Source organism: Zalophus californianus, chromosome 5 (assembly GCF_009762305.2).
Source record: "Zalophus californianus isolate mZalCal1 chromosome 5, mZalCal1.pri.v2, whole genome shotgun sequence".
NCBI lineage: Eukaryota > Metazoa > Chordata > Mammalia > Carnivora > Otariidae > Zalophus > Zalophus californianus.
Genome location: NC_045599.1, coordinates 150231321 through 150253493, shown reverse-complemented (window position 1 = coordinate 150253493; position 22173 = coordinate 150231321). Strand labels below are relative to the sequence as shown.

The 22173-nt window shown below is 44.3% G+C and overlaps 1 protein-coding gene across 6 annotated transcripts in view; it reads left to right on the top strand.

Annotated features, from left to right (window-relative positions):
* Positions 1-217: 217 nt before the first annotated feature.
* Positions 218-22173, top strand: part of ICE1 (interactor of little elongation complex ELL subunit 1) — a 59654-nt gene continuing 37698 nt past the window's right edge. The window contains exons 1-6 of one of the 6 annotated variants that reach the window (XM_027604690.2): positions 218-3652; positions 15938-15996; positions 16529-16563; positions 19045-19063; positions 19819-19930; positions 21440-21516. In XM_027604690.2, the coding sequence (XP_027460491.1) occupies positions 3569-3652; positions 15938-15996; positions 16529-16563; positions 19045-19063; positions 19819-19930; positions 21440-21516 (386 nt within the window). In that variant the 5' untranslated portion in view covers positions 218-3568. Of the gene's footprint in view, positions 3653-3895; positions 4272-15123; positions 15997-16528; positions 16564-19044; positions 19064-19818; positions 19931-21439; positions 21517-22173 lie in introns of those variants that run through there. The other 5 variants (XM_027604684.2, XM_027604686.2, XM_027604687.2 and 2 more) reach the window with 5 other exon arrangements.

The following is a 22173-nucleotide window of genomic DNA, read 5'->3' as shown; positions in this document are numbered from 1 at the left end:
ATGGCCTAACCCAGGACAGTAAGAAACACTGGAGCAAAGGTAACTTAGGATCATGCCTGGGGGACAGTGAAGGGGCACAGGTGCCCTGCAGAGTGCCTCCCTCGGGATGCCTCAGAGGAGAAAACAGAAATCTGTTGGGGAGGTCCATTTGTCTCTAGGACACAGGGAAAGACTGGCATCCTGTGGCCATTTATTAGCATTACATCACGGGTCGGAAAATGCATAGAACTTAATCAGATACTGTCACTGAATCATAAACTGTTAGAGCCGCCAACGACTCCATAAAACATATCTAGGGGTTTTAAAAGAAATAATGTAACATAGTTTATTTTTATTATGGATAAGTGCATCAAATGAAAGAATGGCTCTTCATGAAGCAAAATATAGGAACTTCCAGAGAACAAATTGCTTTCCATTTTGAGTTCATATGATGATAATCTCCTTGGCTTCTAGACCAAATCCATTAACCATTTCAGTGGAAGCAGATGTTAATAAATCATCAGTTTAACTAGGCTCTTAATTATGTTACATTCTAAAGCTTTAATTTGGAGAAGTGACCGAGTATCTGGGAGGTTGTGGGGCAAGAACTGAGACTTTTAGAGTCAGATCCTCTGAGCAGTGGACTGGACTCCACAACCACAAGGGTGCCCCCACATCAGAAGCCAGAATCTAGACATCCCTCCACGTTTGGTGACACTGACAGAAAAATGCAACATTTTTCTTGGAAGTTTGATACGAAAAATGATTAAAAAAAAAAATAGCAACACCCCCCCAGACCAAAATAACCCACTATTTTTCTGTGAGTAAACTAAAGACACATTTGTTTTCCAAGATGGATCATGACATCAATAGCTTGTTATGAACTACTCTCTGCATAGTAGATCCTATGGATTTGGCCCTGTCCTGGTCACTTTTCACTTGAATGACATCTAATGCTCTGTAAGGGAATGCCAGCTCAAATAGGCTGCTCACTTGAGAATTTAAAGCCAGGTGTGTAGCTCTAAATTCACTGTTCATGATTCTGCAGTGTAGACACTTGCTTGTTTCCATCACAATGACGAACAGGTGTGGCTCCTCATGTGGGAAAGAGGAAAAACCTAATTTTTAGTTTTCCTCAATTAGTGACCTACATCAATTCCCACTGTTACCTATGATGTGTTTTTGTACAGCCTTCAAGGTAAGGATGAGTTTTACATTTTTTTAAAAGATTTTATTTTTAAGTAATCTCTACAACTAACCTGGGGCTTGAACTCACAACCCTGACATCAAGAGTCACATGCTCCACCGACTGAGCCCGGCAGGCAACCAAGTTTTATGTCTTTAGGTGGTTCTTTACCAACCAAAAACTAATGACAAATAGGCAGCAGAGATCTGTCAGGTCCCCAAAGCCTGAAATAGTTAACATGTGGCTCTTCACAGAGTTTGCTGACCCTGCATTACACAAACAAGATTTTGTTTCTTTCTCTAAATGTCCTAAGGACTGGTTTGAGATGGGCAGAAGCAGAGACAAATGCATTCTAAATTTTGCACGAGTGCTTTTTCTTTTTTACCTTCAATTAGTTGCAGCAAATTTGACCCGCTCTGACATTCACTGAGCACCTACTGTGTACAGCACTTCACAAGGTTTAAAAGGAAAACTGAGAGGTCTTAGAAGACATAAAAATCCCTGTGATCCAAGTCAAAATGGTTTGTTATAAAAAAAATTAGTGCAGAAAAAAGGGTGGGTGTCACTCGGGGTGGTGGAGGTAAAATGTGGGGCCTGGAAGGACTACCTGGCTGATGGCAGCTGGTGAAGCTGGGAGGAAAGCATTCCAGGCAAAGGGGAAGAAACAGGCGCAGTAAGGCAGGAAAGCAGGGGTGAGAGTTCTGAGTGCCAGCGAAAGAAGGCGTGCTACGGGTGTGGGTGGACAGTGCAGAGGGAGAAAAGGCTCAAGGCTAACCTGGCGTCTCCTCCACTAGAGTAATTTGGGAGAAAAAAAAAAAAAAACAACCCAAAATAAAAACAAACAACCCACTCATTTGGGAAACCCTGAATAAAAGGGAAGTTACTGTGAAAACGTATTTGTCAGGGATCTGAAGCCAGAAATGGAAAGTCATCAGGACTCATACATGGTCTCCTCTCCCCTCTCTAATGGGTCCCACGGGGGTCTTCCAAGGTCCATCTGCTTCCCGCTGTGCTGCTCACGTCTCCATTCCCTTTAAAGCTTGGTCTTGTTTTCTGCTCTTGGGTAAATGGAACCATCAGAAAACTTCCTCCGTCAGGTGCCACCCGAGGTGTCAGGGACAAGAAATCCAGCGGTAAGGTCTAGGATATACCTGGCCCCTCACTCCACAGCACGTGCCGGCCACAGATGATGGTACTAAAGGGCAGGGGTGTGGCATTTGGGGCGGAACCAGACTGCTTTCTTGGAAGTGTTTCCAGTGGCAATTCCATACGGAACCTTTGGGAAAGAGCCGGTAAGGTCGGGACGTCTACTGAACACATGCATTGCTTGCACTGAATGCTAAGAATCTGGACTTTACAACCAGACGCTGCTAAGCCTCGGGAAGTTTCTGAGCAAGACAGTGATCCTTGAAAAGGTGATTCTGGTGGTGGAGGATAAGGTGAAAAACCTCGTTCAAGATGAGGATCTGGGTCCGAATTTACCCAGTGACTGCGGCCCGGGAGAGGATTTTTTTTTTTTTTTTTTTCCCCTCAAGAGGCATTAACGTGGGATTTGGTGGTGGCCGGCTACGGTCTCTGATTGGGCTTCGGGCCGCGGGGAGGGTCTGGCAAGCGGACAAATGGACCGCGGCGGGCACGGGGCGCCGCCAGGAGGAAAGACGGCCCCGCAGGAAGGACCACTGTCGCGAGGGCGGCGGCGAGGCGCTGAAGCGCGCCCGGCGCTGCCGGAGGATCGCTCCGCGGCGTCCGCCGCGCGGGGCGTCGGGAGCCGCAGCCGTCCAGCTCCTCCGGGTACCCGGCAGGGCTCGCACAGAGCGGTTCCCTCCGGTTACAAATCGCACACACCTGCCCGTCCGGGTGCGGGTCCTTCCAGTCAAGCAGGCGCCCGAGTGACGTCATCGAGGGGGGTCACCGCCCCCTCGCTGAAGGCTTTAGGTATCCACGGAAAGTCTGTTACACAGCAAGCCGACAATAAAAGATTAACTCCCTACACAGCACAAGGGGTGCACCTCCGATGCCTCTGATCTCTCCGGCTCTTCCTTTGTGGGCGCCTCTCCGGCCGCCTCGGCCCGGCTCCCCTTCCCATTTTGCTCAGGCGGCGCCCCGGGCAGACCCACGCCGCGGCGAGGGGCGGGGAGGGCTCGGGCGGGGCGGGGTCCTGGCTGGGCGGTGTCGCGCTCGGGGGCCGCGCCGGGTCGCGTTTCTCTCCAGTGCCTGAGGCGGCTCCGTTTGGGAGAGCCTTTCGCCAGCTCCACGGGGACCTCTGTGCACGGATGGACCCGCCCGGACTCGGCGGGAAGCGGCCTGGCAGGCGGCGGCCCCGGCGGTGTCAGCGGAGGGAGGACAGGGCCGAGGCCGCGGGTCCCTGAGGCGCGCGGGCCCACAGGGCCCGGCGTTGGCACCATGATGCCGGGCGAGACCCACTCGGCGGCGCCCGGGACGGCGGCGGACCTCTCGCGGTGTCAGGGCTGCGCCTCCCTGCAGCAGGTGCGGCGCCTTCCCGGGCCGAGGGCGCGGCGGAGCTCACTTGGCCGGCCAGGGCGCGGGGCTGGGGGTCCGGCCGCGCGCGCTGCGGCCCCGCGCGCTGCTCCCGCTCGGCGGCGGAAGCCCCCCCCCCTCCCCTTCCCGCTCCCCCTTCTGCTGCAGTGGTTTGGGGAACCGCCTCTTTGTTTTATGGAGGATGGTGACCCAGGACTCCTTTGCCGTGGTGCGGTGGTGGTGGGGCGGAGTGAGCGGGGTCTGGAGGGCCCCTTCGCTTGCCCAGTCTCAGGGCTCCCCAGGGCTGGCTTTGAGGTTGACGAGTGACGGGTGAAATGCAGAGGGAAGCTTCTTCTCTGAGGAAGGAGCTTTTCGATTGCTCTGGCTCATCCTGAAATATTTTTTGCCTGGAGGCGCGACGTGCGGGTTGGCCGGGGGGTCGTTCGTCAGTTGAGGGCTGGCAGTTACTGGAGCTTCCACCGGCAGAACGGACTGGTCTCTACAGTGACGGGAGAGGCCTTACTAGTGTCTGGCCCCGAGCCGTGGGAGGTAGCGGGAAGAGTCCCGGTACTTGCTTCCGACTAGGCCCTCTTCGCTGTCCGACGTCGAGAGTTTCTTAACTTCTAGGGTCAGTGCCTTTAATGGCAAAGTGGGGCGTCATCCTACCTCCTAGATTGAATTAAATTGTCACCGTTTCCAACGTCGTGTTCTAGGCACCAGGGTCACGGTGGTGAACAAAATAGATGATCTGCTCTTAAAAGTAAGACACGTGTCCAAGTAAGACTTTGGAAGGTTTTAAGTATTGTGAAGAAAATAGAGGAGGAGTTGGAATGGTGGTCTTGTCTCCTGGCTGGGTTGGTGGGCAGGATGTTTTTGGGGAGCTGAGGTAGGGAGAGCTGAATGTTGAGCAGGAGAGGTGTGGGACGGACTCCATGGAGGGATTAACAGGTGGGACCCTTGTGCGGTAAGGAGGAGCAGGGTGCCTTTGAGGAGCGGAGCGGTCTCCGGTTGACGTGAACAGTGCAGAGGGGAGAGTGGCTGCGCAGAGACCAGAAAGGAATGTAGGCCACGGGCCATCGAGATAAGCCTTTTTTTTTTTTTTTTTTTTTTAAGTGCATTATCTATGAACTGATCCCAAACGTTTTAAGTGTTGAGAACAGGGGAGAAAGGGATCATGCACTGGCCTTCTGGATGGAAGGAAAACTGAGAGTTAAGCCATTGTCTGAGCTGAGCTGCACTGTATAGGCACGTATAACGTGCTTTTATTTCTCTTCCCTTAAAACCCCAGGAGCATGAGTGAAGTTCTTTTGAATCTTTAATAAATTATATTTATTCTTTGTGCCAATTTCACCTAACAAGTATGTATAGGTCACATGCTGTGTTTTAGGCAATGTGATTATAGCAGCAGGAAAAAAGGCAAACATCCTTGATTTCTTGGAGCTTCCATTCTGGGGGGGGGGGAGGAGACAGGTTACACAAGTTACATGGGGAGATAATATGGTAGAGAATAATTAAGCAGAGAAGGTGGAAAGGACAAATGGGCGAGGAAGGGCCTACTGGCTGGCGGAATTTATGTGGGAAGTACTGGGAAGGCCTTTCTGAGAAGGTTGTATTTGAGCAAAGGGGGTGAGAGAATAAGCTTGGAGATACTTCAGGAGGGAGTGTCCCGTACAGTGGGAAGAGCAGGTGTGGGTGCCTGACACGGGGGCTTGCTTGATGTGCTTGGGAAGGCGGCCATTGTAGCTGGGGTGGAGTGAATGTAGATGCCTCTGTCTGTTCTGGTTTGCTATGACTGAATACCCTAGACTGGGAGGCTTATAAGCAATAGGAGTTTATTCCTTGTAGTTCTGTTAACTGGGAAGTCCTAGATCAATGAAGCATGGGCAGATTTGGTGTCTGATGAGGGCCTGATTCCTGGTTTGTGGCTGTTTTCTTGCCCTGTCACGTGGTGGATCATCTAATGGGGGAATCGAGCTTTCTGGGGTCTTTTGTAAAGGACACTAATCCCATTCATGGGGACTCTGCCCTCCTGACCTAATCACTTCCCAGAGGTGTCACCTTGGGGGTTAGGTTTAAACGTACAAATTTGGGGAGGGGGGCACAAAAACAATAGCCAGGAAGTCTGATGACATCAGTAAAAGAGGGGTCTGATTGTGTGGGCCCTTAGAGACCATCGAACGATTTTGGCTTGAAAGGATAGTGAATTGTGGCCTTTACTCTGAAAGGATAGTGAGTTGTTGGGGGCCTCTGTGCAGGAGGACAGCAGGAGTTAAGACTTTTCAGTTGTGGATCTCGTCTTTCTCCAGAAACCTGGTCTACCCATAGTAGTCTTCATCTTAGCTAAAAGTAGCACCTGGCCGGAAACTAGGGGTCATCCTTGGTTCCTGTCTTTCTCTCGCATCCTGACTCCATCTTCATGATCCCCCCCACCCCCCACTGGTCCCCGCTGCTTCCAGCCCTGTGTGAACCCAGTGTGCTCTCTGGCCTAGAGATTCTGGCTCCAGTCTCCTGAGAAGCCCCCCTTTTCCATCCTTGCCGCATTCCCACTAGCGGTTCTCGGAGCAGCAGTAGGAGGAATCCCGTTAAATCTGTCAGTCCAGGGGTCTGCAGACTTGTTCTGCAAGGAGCAAGATCCTCAAGATGGAGGACCTGTGGTCTGTTCACGGGTCCTCTACCCATTGTAAGGTAAAGCCGCGCAGGCAGCAGTAAAAGGATGGGCCTGGCTGGGGCCTTTGCAGACCTCTTCCCTAGGTCAGAACACTCCATTGCACTGGGGTTTTTGCCTGGAATGTCGTTTTAGGGGAAGAGGAGGATTAGTCACGTGTAGAATCTTGAATGAGTCTTTAATTTTGCAAAGGAAGGCTGTAAAGATAGGTATGTGGCAGATTATTGAAGATCTTGAGTGGTAACCACCAAAAAAAAAAATATATATATATATATATACATTTATTTTTGTCAGTGTTATGGAGTAGAGAGAGGTTTTGCACAATTACCACATAAAAGTGGTGTTTTTGGTAAAAATGGCAGGTGGTGGTGTACAGGTTGGATTGGAGGAGGTGCACCCAGCTCCGGAACGTTATTTTACTAATGCACGCTAGTGATAACAAAAGCCTGGGTGAATTGAAGCTTCCCAGGAATGGGAATAAAACAGCAAAACGGTCTCAATATGAAAAACTACAAAGAATAGATGGATTTCAGATCTGGTCTGGGGAATAAAAGATCCAGCGATTAAAACCCGAGTGACTGAGAACTGTTAGAGGGAAGAGAAGTGGAAACCGAGACAGAAGAGGTGTTGGAAATGTGGGATTGAAGTTCTGGAATGAGGTGAGAATTGGGAATTTTCAGCTGCTTTCCCATTTGTCGTTTGTGGAACACAGGCCTCCAGAGCACCTGATGGCCTGCTGAGAAGATAGAGCAGACGCCTGGGTAGGTTGGCGTGGAGTGCCTTGTAAGAATTTTTGGGGGGGAGAGATGGTGATAGAATGGGGGAGCACGTTCTGTCACTTGAAGAGATTTTGAGAACCTTTGTGGCACGGCATGGGATGAGGTGCCTCCTCAGGAGTCAGTGAGGGAGAAGCTGCTGGCTACTGACGGAAGGCAGGCATGGAATGGTGAGGAAAGGAAACGGGGAAACAAGAAGCACCTAGGAAATGAGGGTGGGAAAGGTCGAGAGTGGAGCAGACAGGGATCTGTCAGTCAGGATACATCACCTTAGGAGAGGCTGCCGGGTTCCCTCCTTGAGAGACACTGTGTCAGAGAGGCTAGGGGGTGCCCTGCACAGAGAAGGTGGCCTGCTGGGTGGTTTCACGTGGGCACCTCGCACCTGGCCGAGAATGGGCAGGCAGGCTGCAGGTGTCTCCCCACCGGAGGCGGTCGTGGCCATGCTGGGCTCGTTCTGAACCGCAGCGGGAAGCTGTCTGTCTCTCCTGAGTGGAGCAGTCCTTTCCTCTTGCTGGAAATCTTCCTCCCTGTCCTCTTTGCATCGGTGTTGACAAATGGATCTGGCTGTGATTGTCGCTCCATTCGAAAGTGTGTGTCTTAACCACCTGTTAGGTATCCTTTGTTTTGTGGTCCCGCAGCCCACCTCCTGTCTGTGTCCGCCCTCAGTGGTGGTGATGGTTGGTCCCTGAGCTCCAGCCCAAGGTCCCTATGGGTTGCCGGACTTGAGTAGTCACGTCAGAGCAGCGTGGGTCCCTTCCTGTGGTGAGAGTGTTCACTTACACACTTCTTAAGCTGAGTTGTTGTCAGTCCAGTGGCACAAATTGCTCTATTCTGGTGGAGGAGAGGTCCCTCTTCACCAGTTCCATTCACTGCAGAGCAAAACAGTTTAACCCTTGGGAATCCTGGTGAGAGTTCAGAGCTCATGGGTATACTTTTGAGCTCATGCCACTACAGTAGATTCAGAATAGATGGTGTTTAGCTGCCCTTGGCGCAGATTTGAGCCTGTTATTTATATAAGCTTGTGTTGGGCTCCCACTGATAATTGCCAGTGGTTTGAACTTCATCATTTGGAACCTAAACCATGATTTCTCTTAGACATACTGATTTGTAAATGATTGTATTACAAAGAAGGCTCACAAAATTGTAGTTCATTCAGTGAGCAAACATTTCTTGAGCATCACTGGGTCTAGGATGCCATGCTTTGTTTTGGAATACAGTCATGAACAGGAGGCTTGGGGCTCGTGTTCTAGTTGGGGTGACAGATGGTGAGAAAACCACCACAGAAGGAGTATATTGGTAAGTACCATGCTGGGGGGTGCACAGGGGACCGTGGGAGCACCTAGGAGGGACAGGGGAAGGCTTCCTGGAGGAGGTGAATCTGAATTGAGGTCTGTCTGAAGGGTGATTCTTAGTTGAGTAAGAGGAAGAGGTGGAGGGGATGTGTTGTGGACAGAGGGCACCACGTGCAGAGACCGGGGTGGGACAAGGTAGTTTGTGATGGATGAAGCACAATGTATGAGGTCAGGGCAGCTGAAGACTAGGTGTGTGAGACTGGGTCCTGCCTTCCCAGGAAGCAGAGCCTCTCGGCTTGTTTGGTGGGGAAGTTCCCAGAGGGGAGTTGGGGGGTGGGGGTGGGCATTCCTACCTTCCTGCCTTGTTCCAGTCCACTCTGAGCCAGAGGACATCACATGGGGGTCCTTGCTCACCGCTCAGGAGACACACTCAGCTCTGATGCAGATCATTGTAGCCTTTACATAAGAGCAATGAATAAAAAGTTAACAAGTAGGAGGAGGAAATGTCCTAAATCAGAGAGGATGCAAGCTGAGCAGTGAGCCAGACCACCCCCAGCAGAGCAATTAATGGGATTGGTGTGATTTTTAAAAACTTTTTTTAAAAAATAACTTAGAACTTAAAGAAAATCAGAGTAGTGCCAAAAACTCTGGTATTCTCTTCATCCCATTCACCAGGTGTTCAGATGTCTCCTCGTTTGCTTTGTCATTGGCATGCACACACACACTTTCTTTGTCCCGCACACTGCAGGGTGTGTTTCCCCCGCAATTCCCCACTTTCTGACAGAATGAGCCCATAGCCCTCCAGCCTAGACATTGGCATTGGTGCCGCCGCTCTGTCCCATCCCTGGGCCCTTCAGATTTTGCTTGCAGGCCCAAGAATCCCACCTGCCTTGCTGGTTCCAGGTCGCGTTGGGGACGTGGGTCGTAGAGCACTGTCATGTCTCTTCAGCCTCTTCCAACTGAGTCTTTCTCTGCCTCTTATGTGCCTGAAAGCTTGAAGAGCACAGCCTTTTATTCTCATTGGCAAGGTCTGGAGACACTGTGGGAGGTCACACTGTATCAGGGATCCCCAAACCCACCCCCAGCGCAGTGTTGGCCTACTCCCTGGGTGGCTTCTTACAGTGAGAGCATACAAAGCAAAATCTGCCAGGAGGACAGGCCATGCATGGGGTGGGGTCCCGAGGAAGCCCAGTGAGGGTGACTGGACTCACTGAAGTTCTCCAACAGCGCGCTGTGACATGGCACAGAGTGTCTCTTGGGCGCTGGTCACATGCATATGCCTACCTAGCACATACCCAGACGCCAGGCTCCCAGAAGGAAAGCAAGTTTCAGCATAAAGCACGTTGTGCAGTTAAGCACAGGGAGCCACTCTTGGCATTGAGAGAATGGTGGGAAGCCTCTAGAAATCCAAGTTCCCAGATACCACCAAGGGCCCACTTTGCTAGCAGGCCTTTCCAGGGACAGCATCTCAGACCTGCTGTGTTCACTCTGCACTTACACCTTGGCGGTCGAGGGAGTACTCTGGCCACCTAATGAGTGGAGGCCAGAGACGCTGGCGAACATTTGTACGGTGTCCGGGACAGCCACCACAAACAAGAATCTTCCAGCCTGTAATGTTAATGTTGAGGTTGACTTTGGCAATGTACTTGTCCTGTTACCTGCATTTATCTGCTACGTATCTTCACATTGTACTGACTCGTTTAGTACTGCCATTTTCCCAAGCGCGCTGGCATCTGCCCTCCCCACCTCCGCCCCACGAGTCCTGGCTTGCCCCTCGGCCCGGGTTATCCTGCTGCCCCCTACTCGCCCTGTGTGCTCAGCCACTGTGTTGATTTCACTTCTCTGAGAAGGGAGGGAAAATGAGCATAGATGGATTTCTTTTCTTTTTCTCAAGTGCTAAATGTTCACAGTGACATTCCAGAGGGTATTGTGTGGATAAAATTAAAACAGTACGCTTTGGAAAAGGAGTAAGTGGGGAATAAGTATGTGTAATAGAACGTGCTGCTTGGGAATTGTATTAGTGAACAAGTATAAAGTACAGCTTCAGGGACTAAGCCAGAAGCCAGAGAAAGAAGAAAGAAGGTGGTTAGGGGAGGGGACCAGGGGGAAGCCTGAGCATTGCAGTGGGAGTTCCAGAAGAGCAAGACCACTGGGAGAAAAGCAGCAGTCCGGAAGCATGTCACTTCAAGCTCTCCTGGATGGGCGCACCCCGTACCTTGCTTCCTCTCAGAGGCTGGACGGTGCTGGGGTGCAGTGTGCCCCCATAAATGCACATAGGCCGCTGCAACCCAACCTGCTGCTCGCTCATGCTTCCGAGCTACGTTAGAAATAGTTGCAACCATCTTAGGCAGCGTTCGGACTAGATTGGAGAAAAACGAGACTGTGTTATTAGGGTGCTGCATTATCTGCCTGAATTTGAGCTCTGAGGAAAAAAGTCAGGGCCTAGAATGCTGTAGGGAACTGAGACTGTACTTAGTCTCTGGCTTTTCCTGTGTAATGCTATGTTTTGTGGTCTTAAATTCTTTATCAAATATACATGAACACAGTTGAGAGAGGTAGCTAGATGTACAAGACGTGTTAAGCCAGCCCGCAGCTCCCAGCTGCATCGCTCACCTCCCACTTTCAATTGCACTGTGTTTTATGATGAGCTTTAGTATCGTTGAGTAATAGACTTGCATTGCTACTTCTTGTTTTTCAGTGTAGGACATATTATTCAGTTTCTGCCTTTGGAAGATGCAGACTGAGCTCTCCTTCCACCCTGTACCCTCCCTGCCTAAGCATTCCTCCTGCTGCTTCCCCAGTCTTCTCAGCCTACGTAGGATTTCGGTTAAGTCACCACTCAGAGTGGACGTTATTATGATTATATGTTATTCAGAGCTATACTCTGGAGTAAATTACGATTATTTTTCCTTTCCCATGTGTTTTCTTGTTTTCCCTGATGAATGATGGTATCCTTAATGCAACTTGCTCATCCTGAAAATGTTAAGGACTATTTACCGTATGCCAGGGACTAGGTTAAACCCTTTCTGTTTCAGGGTTTAACAGCTGTCCAGCTCTGCCCCTCCCCGAGTTTCAGTCTCCTTATCTGTGGAATTGGAAAGGGTACTGAGGCAGGGGGAGGCTAAACAAACTTGCCGAAGGTTCACTCAGCCAGAAAGAGGTGGGACAGGAATTTGGATCCATCTGTGTGTGACTCTAGAGTCAGGTTTCTGGAATGTTTCTTGCATAGTACTTAACATTACAGAATGGCATCTGGAAGCAAGGTGGAGAAGATGAGGCCCACTAGCAAAGAACTGGAAAGAGGATGGGGGAAAAATAAAGGAAGAATCACTTGTATTAAAAAAAATCCTGATTTAAATGCATGGTGAATACTAACTACATTTACTTGAATTCTCTGTGCCAGTTAGGTAGAAATGCCCTCTTAATGCTTTCACTCCACCAGATATTCTGTCACTTTCTTAAGGGAAAAAATTTCCTCCTGAGCCTTTGCATCTGCTTTATTCTGGGGCACAGCTGCCTTCCTGGATTCCCATTACCTCTGTCTTGGATGCCAGGTCATCTTGTCTGGGTGATTTTGGGTGGATCGTGTTCACATTCTTCAGTACCTCCCTAAGTAAGGATGTAGGTAGCTTGGAATTCACTTTCCTTCAAAATTTTGAAGGCTCGCTTTCTAGGTCTCTGGATTGTTGTTCAAGGCTGAAGCCATTCTGATTCCAAATTCTTTGTTTTTGACTTGTTTGGTTTTATATTTCTCTTGGGATTCCTATAGGGTCTTTGCTTGTCTCTGATGCTCTGAAATTTGGTGCTGATGTTCCATGGTTTGGATTCTGTTTGTATTTATGTGTTGGGACCTTTCAGTTTGGAAACTTCTGGCTTCAGTTCTGAGATTTCTTAAATATCACAATTTCTTTGACTATCTCTGTCTTTTCTATTACTTTCTATCTGGAACTCTTATTGTTGGGCATGTGGACATCTTGCACTGATACTCCAATTGTTTTTATTTGTCTTTGTTCTTTCTCATGTCTGTGTTTTGCATTATTTGGGGGAACTTTTTTTTTTTCAATTTTATCAAATCTTTTGAGGCTTTTATTTTGCTTCCCTATTTTTAATTTAGTTCTGACTGTTTTACTGAGAGATAATTCACATAAAATTCATCCTTTTTGTGCGTACGATTCAGTGGGTTTTAATTCAGTCACAGTTAAGCAACTCTGTTACCACTTTGTAATTGTAAGACACATTCATCTCGCCCCCCCCATGCCCCTGCCAGGAACCCTCTTAGGCATTAGCAGTCATTCCCTGTTTCCCTTACCCCAGTCCCTGGCAACCACTAATCTGTCTCTGGGTCTCTGGATTTGCCTGGTGTGGACAATTCATATGAATGGACTTGTATGGCATGTAGCTTTTTGTGAACGGCCCCTTGCATGTAGCTCAGGGTTTATCCCTGTCGTCAGAGGTGTCACTCATTTGTTTTCATTGCCGAGTAATCACGTGGTATGGCTTTGTGACATCTCATTTATCCCTTCATCATCTGACACACGTTTAACTTATTTCTGCTTTTTGGCTAGCATGGATAAAAGCTCTAAGTCACAGAGTTTGGCATGGACGTGTGTTTACAGCTCTCCTGGGCATAGACCTCAGAGTGGAATTGCTGAATGACATGGTGAAGTCTGTGGAACGTTTGGAGGAGTTACCAGACTGCTATGTGCCACAGCCGCTCCACGTCGTCCTCGGGCACAGAATCCGAGGCTCCGGTTTCTCCACATCCTCTCTGATGCTTGTTGTCATCTGCCATTTTGGTTTCAGCCATCCTAGGGGGTGTAGATGTTTTTAAGTTTTAGGAGCTTTTAAAAAAATTTTCTAGGAACTCTGTATATTCGTTTCAAAAATATTGTTGCTTCGTGAATATAACATTTATCTCCGATCATATTAATCTTTGCAGTTTTCTTCTCAGTTTCTGTTTATTCCAAGTTGCTTTGCTTGTTTTGGTCTCACTTTCATGTTACAGGTTTCTCTCTGATGTGTGGAAATCCATGATTGTTTCTATTAAAACTGTTGGCTAATATGTTGGCTGGAAATGCTGAGTGTGTGGGGCATCTGGGCCTTGAGCTTCATTGCAGAAGGTCTGGTGGGCCATTTATTTGAAGGATATCTCATGTCAGTGCTGGTTAGATATCCTCAGAGAAAGCACTTTCAGTCTCCTGCCTGGAGGGCAAAGGATTGGCTGCCACTGTCTGGGAGCTTAATGGGGACAAGCAGGTGGTCAGTGTCAGGTCAGTGTGCATAGGGCTGCCTTGTCCCTTTGTTTTTGGCACGGTGTTCACAGTGTCCAAGGCAGAGAATTCTTCAAACAGCAAACCTTTTGCTGGTCGGTGGTGGGGCAGAGAGGTAGGAATTTGAGGATTTAATGCTTCTAAGAAAGCTTGCCACTAGTTCTGTTAGTGCCGCCTCCGGCCTTCTGTCTCAGAGCACCCTGGTGTCACGGACTCTCCCCCCTTCCCACCTCTCCCGCTTTCTTAAGCCTGCTGAGTTGGTATTCTTGAATTGGCTTTCCAGTTTCCACTTGTCTTTTATTTTGCTCTCATCTTTGTGGGTTTTGCCTTTGGGGAAAAAGTTTCTTGGCTTTAGTTTTAGCTGGCTTTTAGGGAGGGAGTAAAAGCAGATGCATTATTTACCCTCTGCCCAGAAATCTGTTGTTGTATGAAATTTATTTGGTATATAATGAAAGATTGTTTTTGAATGTGGAAAGCAAAATATACATCAAATACAAATATGGAATGGTCCACTCATTGTCCTTTTGACTTACAATGTTTAGAGTCTACTATAAAGAATATTAGAATCGTTGAAGATATAAGTACAAAAAAACATAAAAGTACTAGAATAACAGAGAGAAAAATCCTTTTATTTTAGCATCCTGGGTGGGATAGAATTTTCTAAATATATCAGGAAACCAAAACTTTTTTAAAAAGTGACAGATTCAGTTCTGTGAATATTTAAAACTTCTGCATGCTTATATGGTTGTATTTTAGTGATCAAGTGACAGACATTATGTATATATTTGTAACATTTATTGAAATGTTGCTATTGCTCAAATATTGCAGCTCATAAGAAAGTGCAACCACACCAGTGAGCAAACAATGTTAAGGAGCTTTTAATAAGAGAAAAACTAAATGGCAAGAGATTTCTCAGTCACACTTGTAAATAAATATATATGGAAAATGGCTCTAAGATTTTCAAAGCTCATCACTATCACTAATGCAGGAAACCTATTTGGACTTGATCCTAAGGAAAGATAGTATCTCACAGGAATGGGCAGGGACACTGATGGTGTGCATTGGTGGAGACAGAGAAGAACCTGAATGGCCTGCAGTAGTGAGTTGGTGGACTGAGCACATCCATATGTCATTTACAAATGCAGGAACATTCTGAGAGGAGATACACAAGGAGGAGTAGAGATTTTTAACTGGTGGTGGGAGTATACGAAAACAAAGACTTTTTTTAATAAAGATTTTATTTATTTATTTGTTTATTTATTTATTTATTTGAGAGCGTGCATGAGCCTGGGCGGGTGGTAGAACAGAGGGAAAGGGACAAGGAGACTCCGAGCTGCACATCATTGAGCATTGAGCTCGACATGGGCTCAATCCCACCACCCCAAGACAGGACCTGAGCCGAAACCAAGAGTTAGTTGCCCAACCGACTGAGCCACCCAGGCGCCCCAAACTAAGACTTTTTATTTACGTATTTCAGTGTGGACCTTTTTTATTGTAACTAATACCGTGTTACATGTCTGACTGCAAAGAAGATACAGAGACTACTATAAAGGGAAGTAATTCTGTAATTCTCAAAATCATTTGGATTACCTAGAAAAAAGATGTTTTGGGATAATCAGTGAAAAATAAGTTCTTCTGAAGTATTTACCAATGAAATATGAAGATATTAGGGGAAAAAGTCACCTGAAAGAAAAAAATATCTCTTTTTAAGTCTTGGGAACATTTTGAGCAGTGTAACTAATGGTGTTTTCCCTGTTGAATTGATAGCAGTAATTTAGAGCCAGATTTGTAGTTGGTCCCTAAAATATATAGATCCTTATAAAATGAATTTTTCATTGAATTTCATCCCTATTGTAATATTCCTCTTTGTTCTTCCCATGTTATTTTTATTTTTTTGCTTTTTTTATATTTATGTGACTTTTTGATGTCTTAAATCCTTTCAGAGACAATGCAGAGTGAGATGTAGACATGATTACTTATAATTAGTGAACTAAAACAGTGAATACGTACCAGATTCTCACTGATTAAGAGCACACAGAGAGTCTGCACGACCCCCTTACTGTCAGAGAGAGAGCGCCATCCACCTAAAGAAAGATTCAGAGAGATACAGGATACACACAGAGTAGGTCTGGGTTTCTATGTAATGTAAATAATATCTTTATGTATTTCTGTATTTATGCGAGAGTAAATATTTTCACGTTTTACAATAAGTCACACGTTACAGAAAGTACATTTAGAGTCATTCATGTTATAGAAACAAGTAGCTGACTGTAGCTGTTTTTTTCTTTCAGAATTTAAACGAATATGTTGAAGCACTAATTACCTTGAAGCAGAAAATTATTAATACAGAGTGAGTATGTTTTCATGTGTTCTCTTGAGCTTCATGAACCTGACAGACAAGCCAGAGCAGGTGGAGTGTTAGGCCTTTAGTCTCTCATCTGGGGCCCATGGGCTGTGGGTCATGGTGGAACCCTGGTGAGCCTTGTCTGCAGGCTAAAGTCTGTGTTGTGGGTCTGCAGCCCTTTACAGCAGGCCTACGGGTTAGGAAGTGATTTTTGCTTGAGTGGCATTTTTTTTAAAGCTGTTTTCTATCTTTAAAGCCTTCTTAGCTTTAGGCCTGGACCTCTCATTTCCTCACAGTATTTCACAGCCATGGTAGGGGATTTATTTTTATTTTTTTTTAAAGTTCATATATCATTGCAGCACTTTTAAGGAATTGAAAGTGATATATATGTGTGTGTGTGTGTATACATATTTAATTAATTAAACATGATTTGTTGCAGGAAGCCTAGTAAGAAAGATGCCTAGCATATTTTGGAACATGATTTTAATAGTATATTTTCTAGATCAAAAAAGTAATGTAATTCTTTTCTTCGTTGCAGTAATTTATTAACAGAATATCAGAAGAAATGTGATGATATCCTTTTATTAGCTTTTCCCTTGGAGTTTTTAAATTTACTTATTTATAGTTTCTGAAAAGAACCGTGGGAATTTTCAGTTATCTTTGGAAGGTAGTGTTTACAGCCTCGAAGGAAGGAACCCTTCTGAGCAGCACAGTGAACATGAGTCCTTTCCTGTGAGTACGTGTTTCATGATGAATGAAGACTCCTGGTCTCTATTTTAGAATATTATGTTTTTGTCACTGATTTTGATTTTCTTCAGGTCACCTCCTTTTTTAATGGGTAGGTCTTTTTCATTTGTACTCAGGACGTGACATGTTCTGTAGGATTAGGAATAAAGTTAAGCTGAATAGTATACTGTGAGAATTTCTCAGGATTTCTGTAAGACCTGCCGTGTAGGAATATTCAAAATGGTGGATAAGTGGCTTTTGTTAATTAGCTTTATGATTTGTAGAGAATGACTATATGTGTGTGTGTGTGTGTGTGTATGTAAACACATATATGTCCATAATCACAGTGTGATTTTATATTTACAAGACAAATTTGGTCAGCATTTGTTCAGTAACCATTCAGAACACCTGTAGTGTAGTTGGCCTCTGGTGAGATATTTTATTGTTAGGGTGAAAATAGTGTGCGTAATTGTGTTTTCTGCATTTCGTGGTGAAAACTCTATGAATGAAATCTCCCATGAAAATTAGCGTGGGTATATTTTTAGGGATTCACTGAAGTGCAGCTTCAGCTCAGGTCTTGGGACAGATGCTACTCTTCAACTTTGGCAGGAACCCCAGGCCTGCTTTGATATTATTTCTGGCCTCCCTGAACTTACACGTGATCACTAATTATTTGTTTGTGTTGGTACCATCATGTCTAACTTGTGTGATTAGAGTAATAAAATCAAGGCATAAGACTTAGATTTATTTTTAGTACTGAATTTTTACATTAAAAAATGTAGATCAGTGAAATCCCCCCTTGTGCTTCATTTGTTAAAATTCTCCGTCTGTTTAACTGTAAATGTATATTATCACAAGAGTAATACCTTTGATTATGAAGCCTGTACAGAAACAGTTATTATAAGTACTTTTAATTAGCTAAATAGGAAATATAGGTAGCCAATTAATTCCAGTATTAGGAGAGTATACTTTCATTATATCCTTTAGCATAAACTTTTTGAGGTACTTACACATGTAATCTAGCAGGGAAATTGATTTACTTTTTAAAAATTTATAAAATTTTTAAATCAAAATTCTTAGAATGTTTATTAAAAATTGATAAACCTTGGGATTATCCTGGAATACCCATTCGGTGATACGATAATCGTCAGCCTCAGCTACAAGTAAATATTGATTTTTTTTTTTAAATACATTTGGTATTTGCCCCAAATACATATTTTTTGTACCGTAGGTGTGCAGTAGTTTGCTCTTCCAACCCAAAGTGCTAATGGTGCAGGTTTCAATGGCTTTGTTATGTAACTTGGTTTTTTCCTTTTTTTTTTTAAGAGAGATTTTATGAGAGAGAGAGACAGCAGGGGGAGGAGCAGAGGGAGAGAGAGAAAATCTCAAGCGGACTCCCCGCTGAGCACTGAGCCCCACAAGGGGCTCCATCTCATGACCTGAGATCACGACCTGAGCCGAAACCAAGAGTCAGATGCCTAAGTGATAAGGCAACCCAGGCACCCATTGATTTCTTACTTTTTTGTGTAATTCTGACTGTTTTGTTAAGTTTATTATTTCCTTTTTTGGAAGGAGAGGGTATATTTTATTTCATCAGGTATTTTGAACTTCTCTTTTTTGCAAAGACTGGTAACTTAGGGTGAATGTAGCCCTTAATCTGGAGAAGTCTATTCTGACAGAGGAGGATAGAGGCGTGTCATTATAGACATTTGCCACCTCATGGTATATGCATAGAAACTTGTAGGAGGTGAAGTTTAAAAAGATAATTGTTTTGCTGTCCTAGAACATTTCACTGGCAGCATGAGATGGGAAATGAAGTTATATTGTGTAAATTGTAAAAGTGAGAGGTTATGTAGGTTTTATGTTCTCCCTTTGTTTCTTTTCCTGTTACTCATTGAGTATTGTGATAAATGGTTGTCATAAGTATCTAACTCTTGTTTGCTGGAATTATGCTCTGGACTATTTGTTAAATTCAGGATAGGTTGTTTGGGGATTTTGTTGTTTATAGGATCCAAGGTAGTGTTCATTCGTTGAATATTGCTTTGTGTTTATTCCCGGGACTCAGTATTAATGATCGATGTAACTGAGTACCTATTTTAATTTAGAGAAGTAGATATTTTGACTTTAGGTACATGTTATGGTAAATAGAGTAACCTAGTAAAAATTTTTAACACTGTGTTATAAATGGACCTTGGAATATAGTTTTCTAGGAATTGTGAATTTGCCTGTATATACATTGAACAGAGATTATTACAGGTAATTTTAAAGTGAGTTTAATCTTCTGACAAGTTTCAGATAAAACTGAGAGTTTTCTTTAACAAGTTTTACAGCTGCAGTTTGCAAGAAGGTAAGTACCTGTCTTCATGGTTGTTTTGGGGTAGACATTTATCAGACTAGATTTAGAAACAGATTCAAAGTGCCACATAGGATTGACCCATCATATTGAATGTTGCTTTGATGGTCATAATAAAAGAAGATTTACATTTTCCTTACTATTATATTATCCAAATGAATTTCTTAACCAAGGTCTGAAGTTACAGGCTGGTATTTGACTTTTTATTACTTTTACTGATGGTGTTGCCATTGAAATGGAGCTTATTGTTAATCAAATTATTGTCTGCATGAATTGGATTGTTTAATAATGTGGGTGTCTTGTGTATCTTAAACAATTTAAAATGGAGTTAAAATTTAGCAGTGTTTCATATTCTGAATATATTCATCCCCTAGGAGAAGGCAAAATATTGTTACAAACTGGATCACAAAATTGCCTGTGATTTAGTTTGGATAAATGGGGTTTTAGTTCAAGATTGGAAAAACCTAATTATTTGGCATATTGTCCTTTCATATATTGCCTATCAGATTGAGAATCTACTGTACTTCTTAAGTAGTTTATCATATACTTTTATTAGAAATTATAGTGTCAGAGAATATTAGAGAGCAGTATGAAGATCATGTTGGTATAAATAGAATGCATTTAAAAAGAGATGCTTTTATTACTTTTTCCTTCCAAGTTAGAAAAAATAGAATAGCAGCAGTTGATGTATTTAATGATTCGCTGTAGATACTTCTGTATAGTAATGCTAATGCATTGTCAATTTTTAGAGAGAATAGTACTCTGCATCACCAAGTGGAACAGATGCTTCAAAAAATTTCTCCTCTGCAGAAATGTCAGGAAGAATTGGGATCTTTAAAAGCAGAGCTGGAAGAGAAGAAGGTACCTAAAGGAATTTTCCTATGAAGGTTTATCTTCCATAAATTAAGATCTGTTTATTCACTGTCATTGGCATGAGGGGGTATTTTATGTCTTAACAGAGGAAACAAGGGATACTCAAGAATCACAAAGTGTATTCCTCTGTTTAGAGAACATCGAACTAGTTGATTAATGGCTTGGTCCTCACAGTAATAACTAGCTCTGTGACGCTATGTTGGTTGCTTATGTGTTCTTTGAGGTTCTGCAGAGGAACCTTCTACCTGGGAATTTTTAGGGCTCTATGTGTCTTGCGTTGGTTGCCTTTTCACATCGGTCTTCCTGTAAGTGTAAAATAATCTGCAAGAATTTAAACTTAAAGGTGAAGAGATCATGTTCTCTGTTTCAAAATCAAGTTGCAGTAAAACAGTTACTTAAAATGTTGTAAGCTTGGGGGCAGTGCAAAAGAAAAATGCTGTAAACTTGCTTTCTGGTATAAATTTTGATTTACTCTTTTCAGGAGTCTTAGAGAATTCATAGCTTTTACAGATAACGTAAGTTGAAGGCCAATAAAGTTAGTTGGTTTGCATGAGACATAATAATATCCGAGCTGGAATGATGCCTGCTTCTCAGCCTGTTCTCTGAGCTCTTTTCATGATGGTGTCTGTGCCTCTCAGGCATTGACTTGTACTGTTTTAGTAACACCATGCACCGATCTGAGGTCTTATATATTTCAGTGGTGATTGGTTTTCCTACTTCTGTAGAAAGTCTTTATTATATTTTTTAACTACTTGAAGTTTAAACAGAAACAACTACAACAGTGAATTTTGTCTGCCTCTAATATATAACAATCTTGTCAGCCATATCTGAGAGGAAGCATGAACATTGGAGGGAGACCTCAGTGAGAAATGCTAATTACTCATTCTCTGTGACTTTGGAAAAATAAGTCAGCTTGTGGATCCTCAGACTCCTCATCTATAAAAGGGGGTCATAAAATCCATCTCAGAGCTGTGGCAGTTAAAGATCTATCATGTGCACATTGTAGTAGGATACAGTGCTCAGTGACAGACTCTTTCCCATTCCATGGTGGCCGTTGGGATGTACCTGCTGAGTGGTGGTAGCATATTTTTCCCAGTGACTGTTAAGTATAATGATTTGCTTTATATTTTTATATAGTAGTAATGATAGCTTATATTTATTGAGCTCTAAAATTTCTTCAGATTTTGTTGAATTTTAACTGGTTGAGAAAAATATTGGCTATTCAGTCTTAGGAAGATTTGGAGTTGCCCTAAAATTAGTACATTTTAACTTGTGTAGCTTTGTTTGCTGAGACTATTAATCATATTACATCTGTTAAAGATCTGGTTATCTCTATTAAAATATTCAAAGAATATACTTTGATTTCCTGTCTAATATATGTATTCATTTGGTTGATTTCTTACTGTTAAATGGTAATAATTTCACTTACCAAGGTCCAAGTAAATTCTCACTGATGGTCGGTGACTTTCAAATTGACAACAGCTATCTTTTTCTTAGAGTTCTCTGAAGTTGTACCAAGATACTCACCAGGAATATGCACGTGTAAAAGAAGAATGCTTGAAAACTGATGCTCAGTAAGTTCTCAAATGACTCTGGACATACGGTTTTCATGTCTGAAAATGGCTGGTCCTTAACTCAGTACTGTCTCTCTCCTCTCTGTCTTTGGGCTGTGGGCTCTAACTGATCTTAAACTAGTTAGTCACTCAGCATTAGTCTCTAGGTCTGTCAAGTGGAAATTATACCTCCCCTGAAGAATTGTAAGTTTGATTTGTTAAAGAAGCTGCAGGAAGAAAACTCCCTGGAAGTGTTTATGTCCGCACTCGTGCACACACATGCATGTCTGTGTGTTTTCAGACATGATCGTCAGCTCCTTCCTCTGCACTGGGACTTTACCAGGTATCCTGTGGAATGGGCGTCTTTGTTACCATTAATAAAGAAGAGCTGTTTGAAAGCATCCAAGTGATTACAGTCACATGATTCACAGATCTCGTGAGCTACACACACAGTAGTCAAATGTATGTGTGATGTAATGGTACCTCAGAGACTTCCTCAGAGTTACCTGCCTTCTCTGATCCAAAAATCTATCTGAAAACGGGTGCAGCTCTCTAGCCTCTGCCTCCCATAAAATGGAATTGTGAGCACCACCGCCACGCATGCTCCCCAGAGTGCCATTGTCAATGTAGATGCTGGACTGGTTCTAGGAGCCCACTGGGAAACATCAGTGTGGCCTG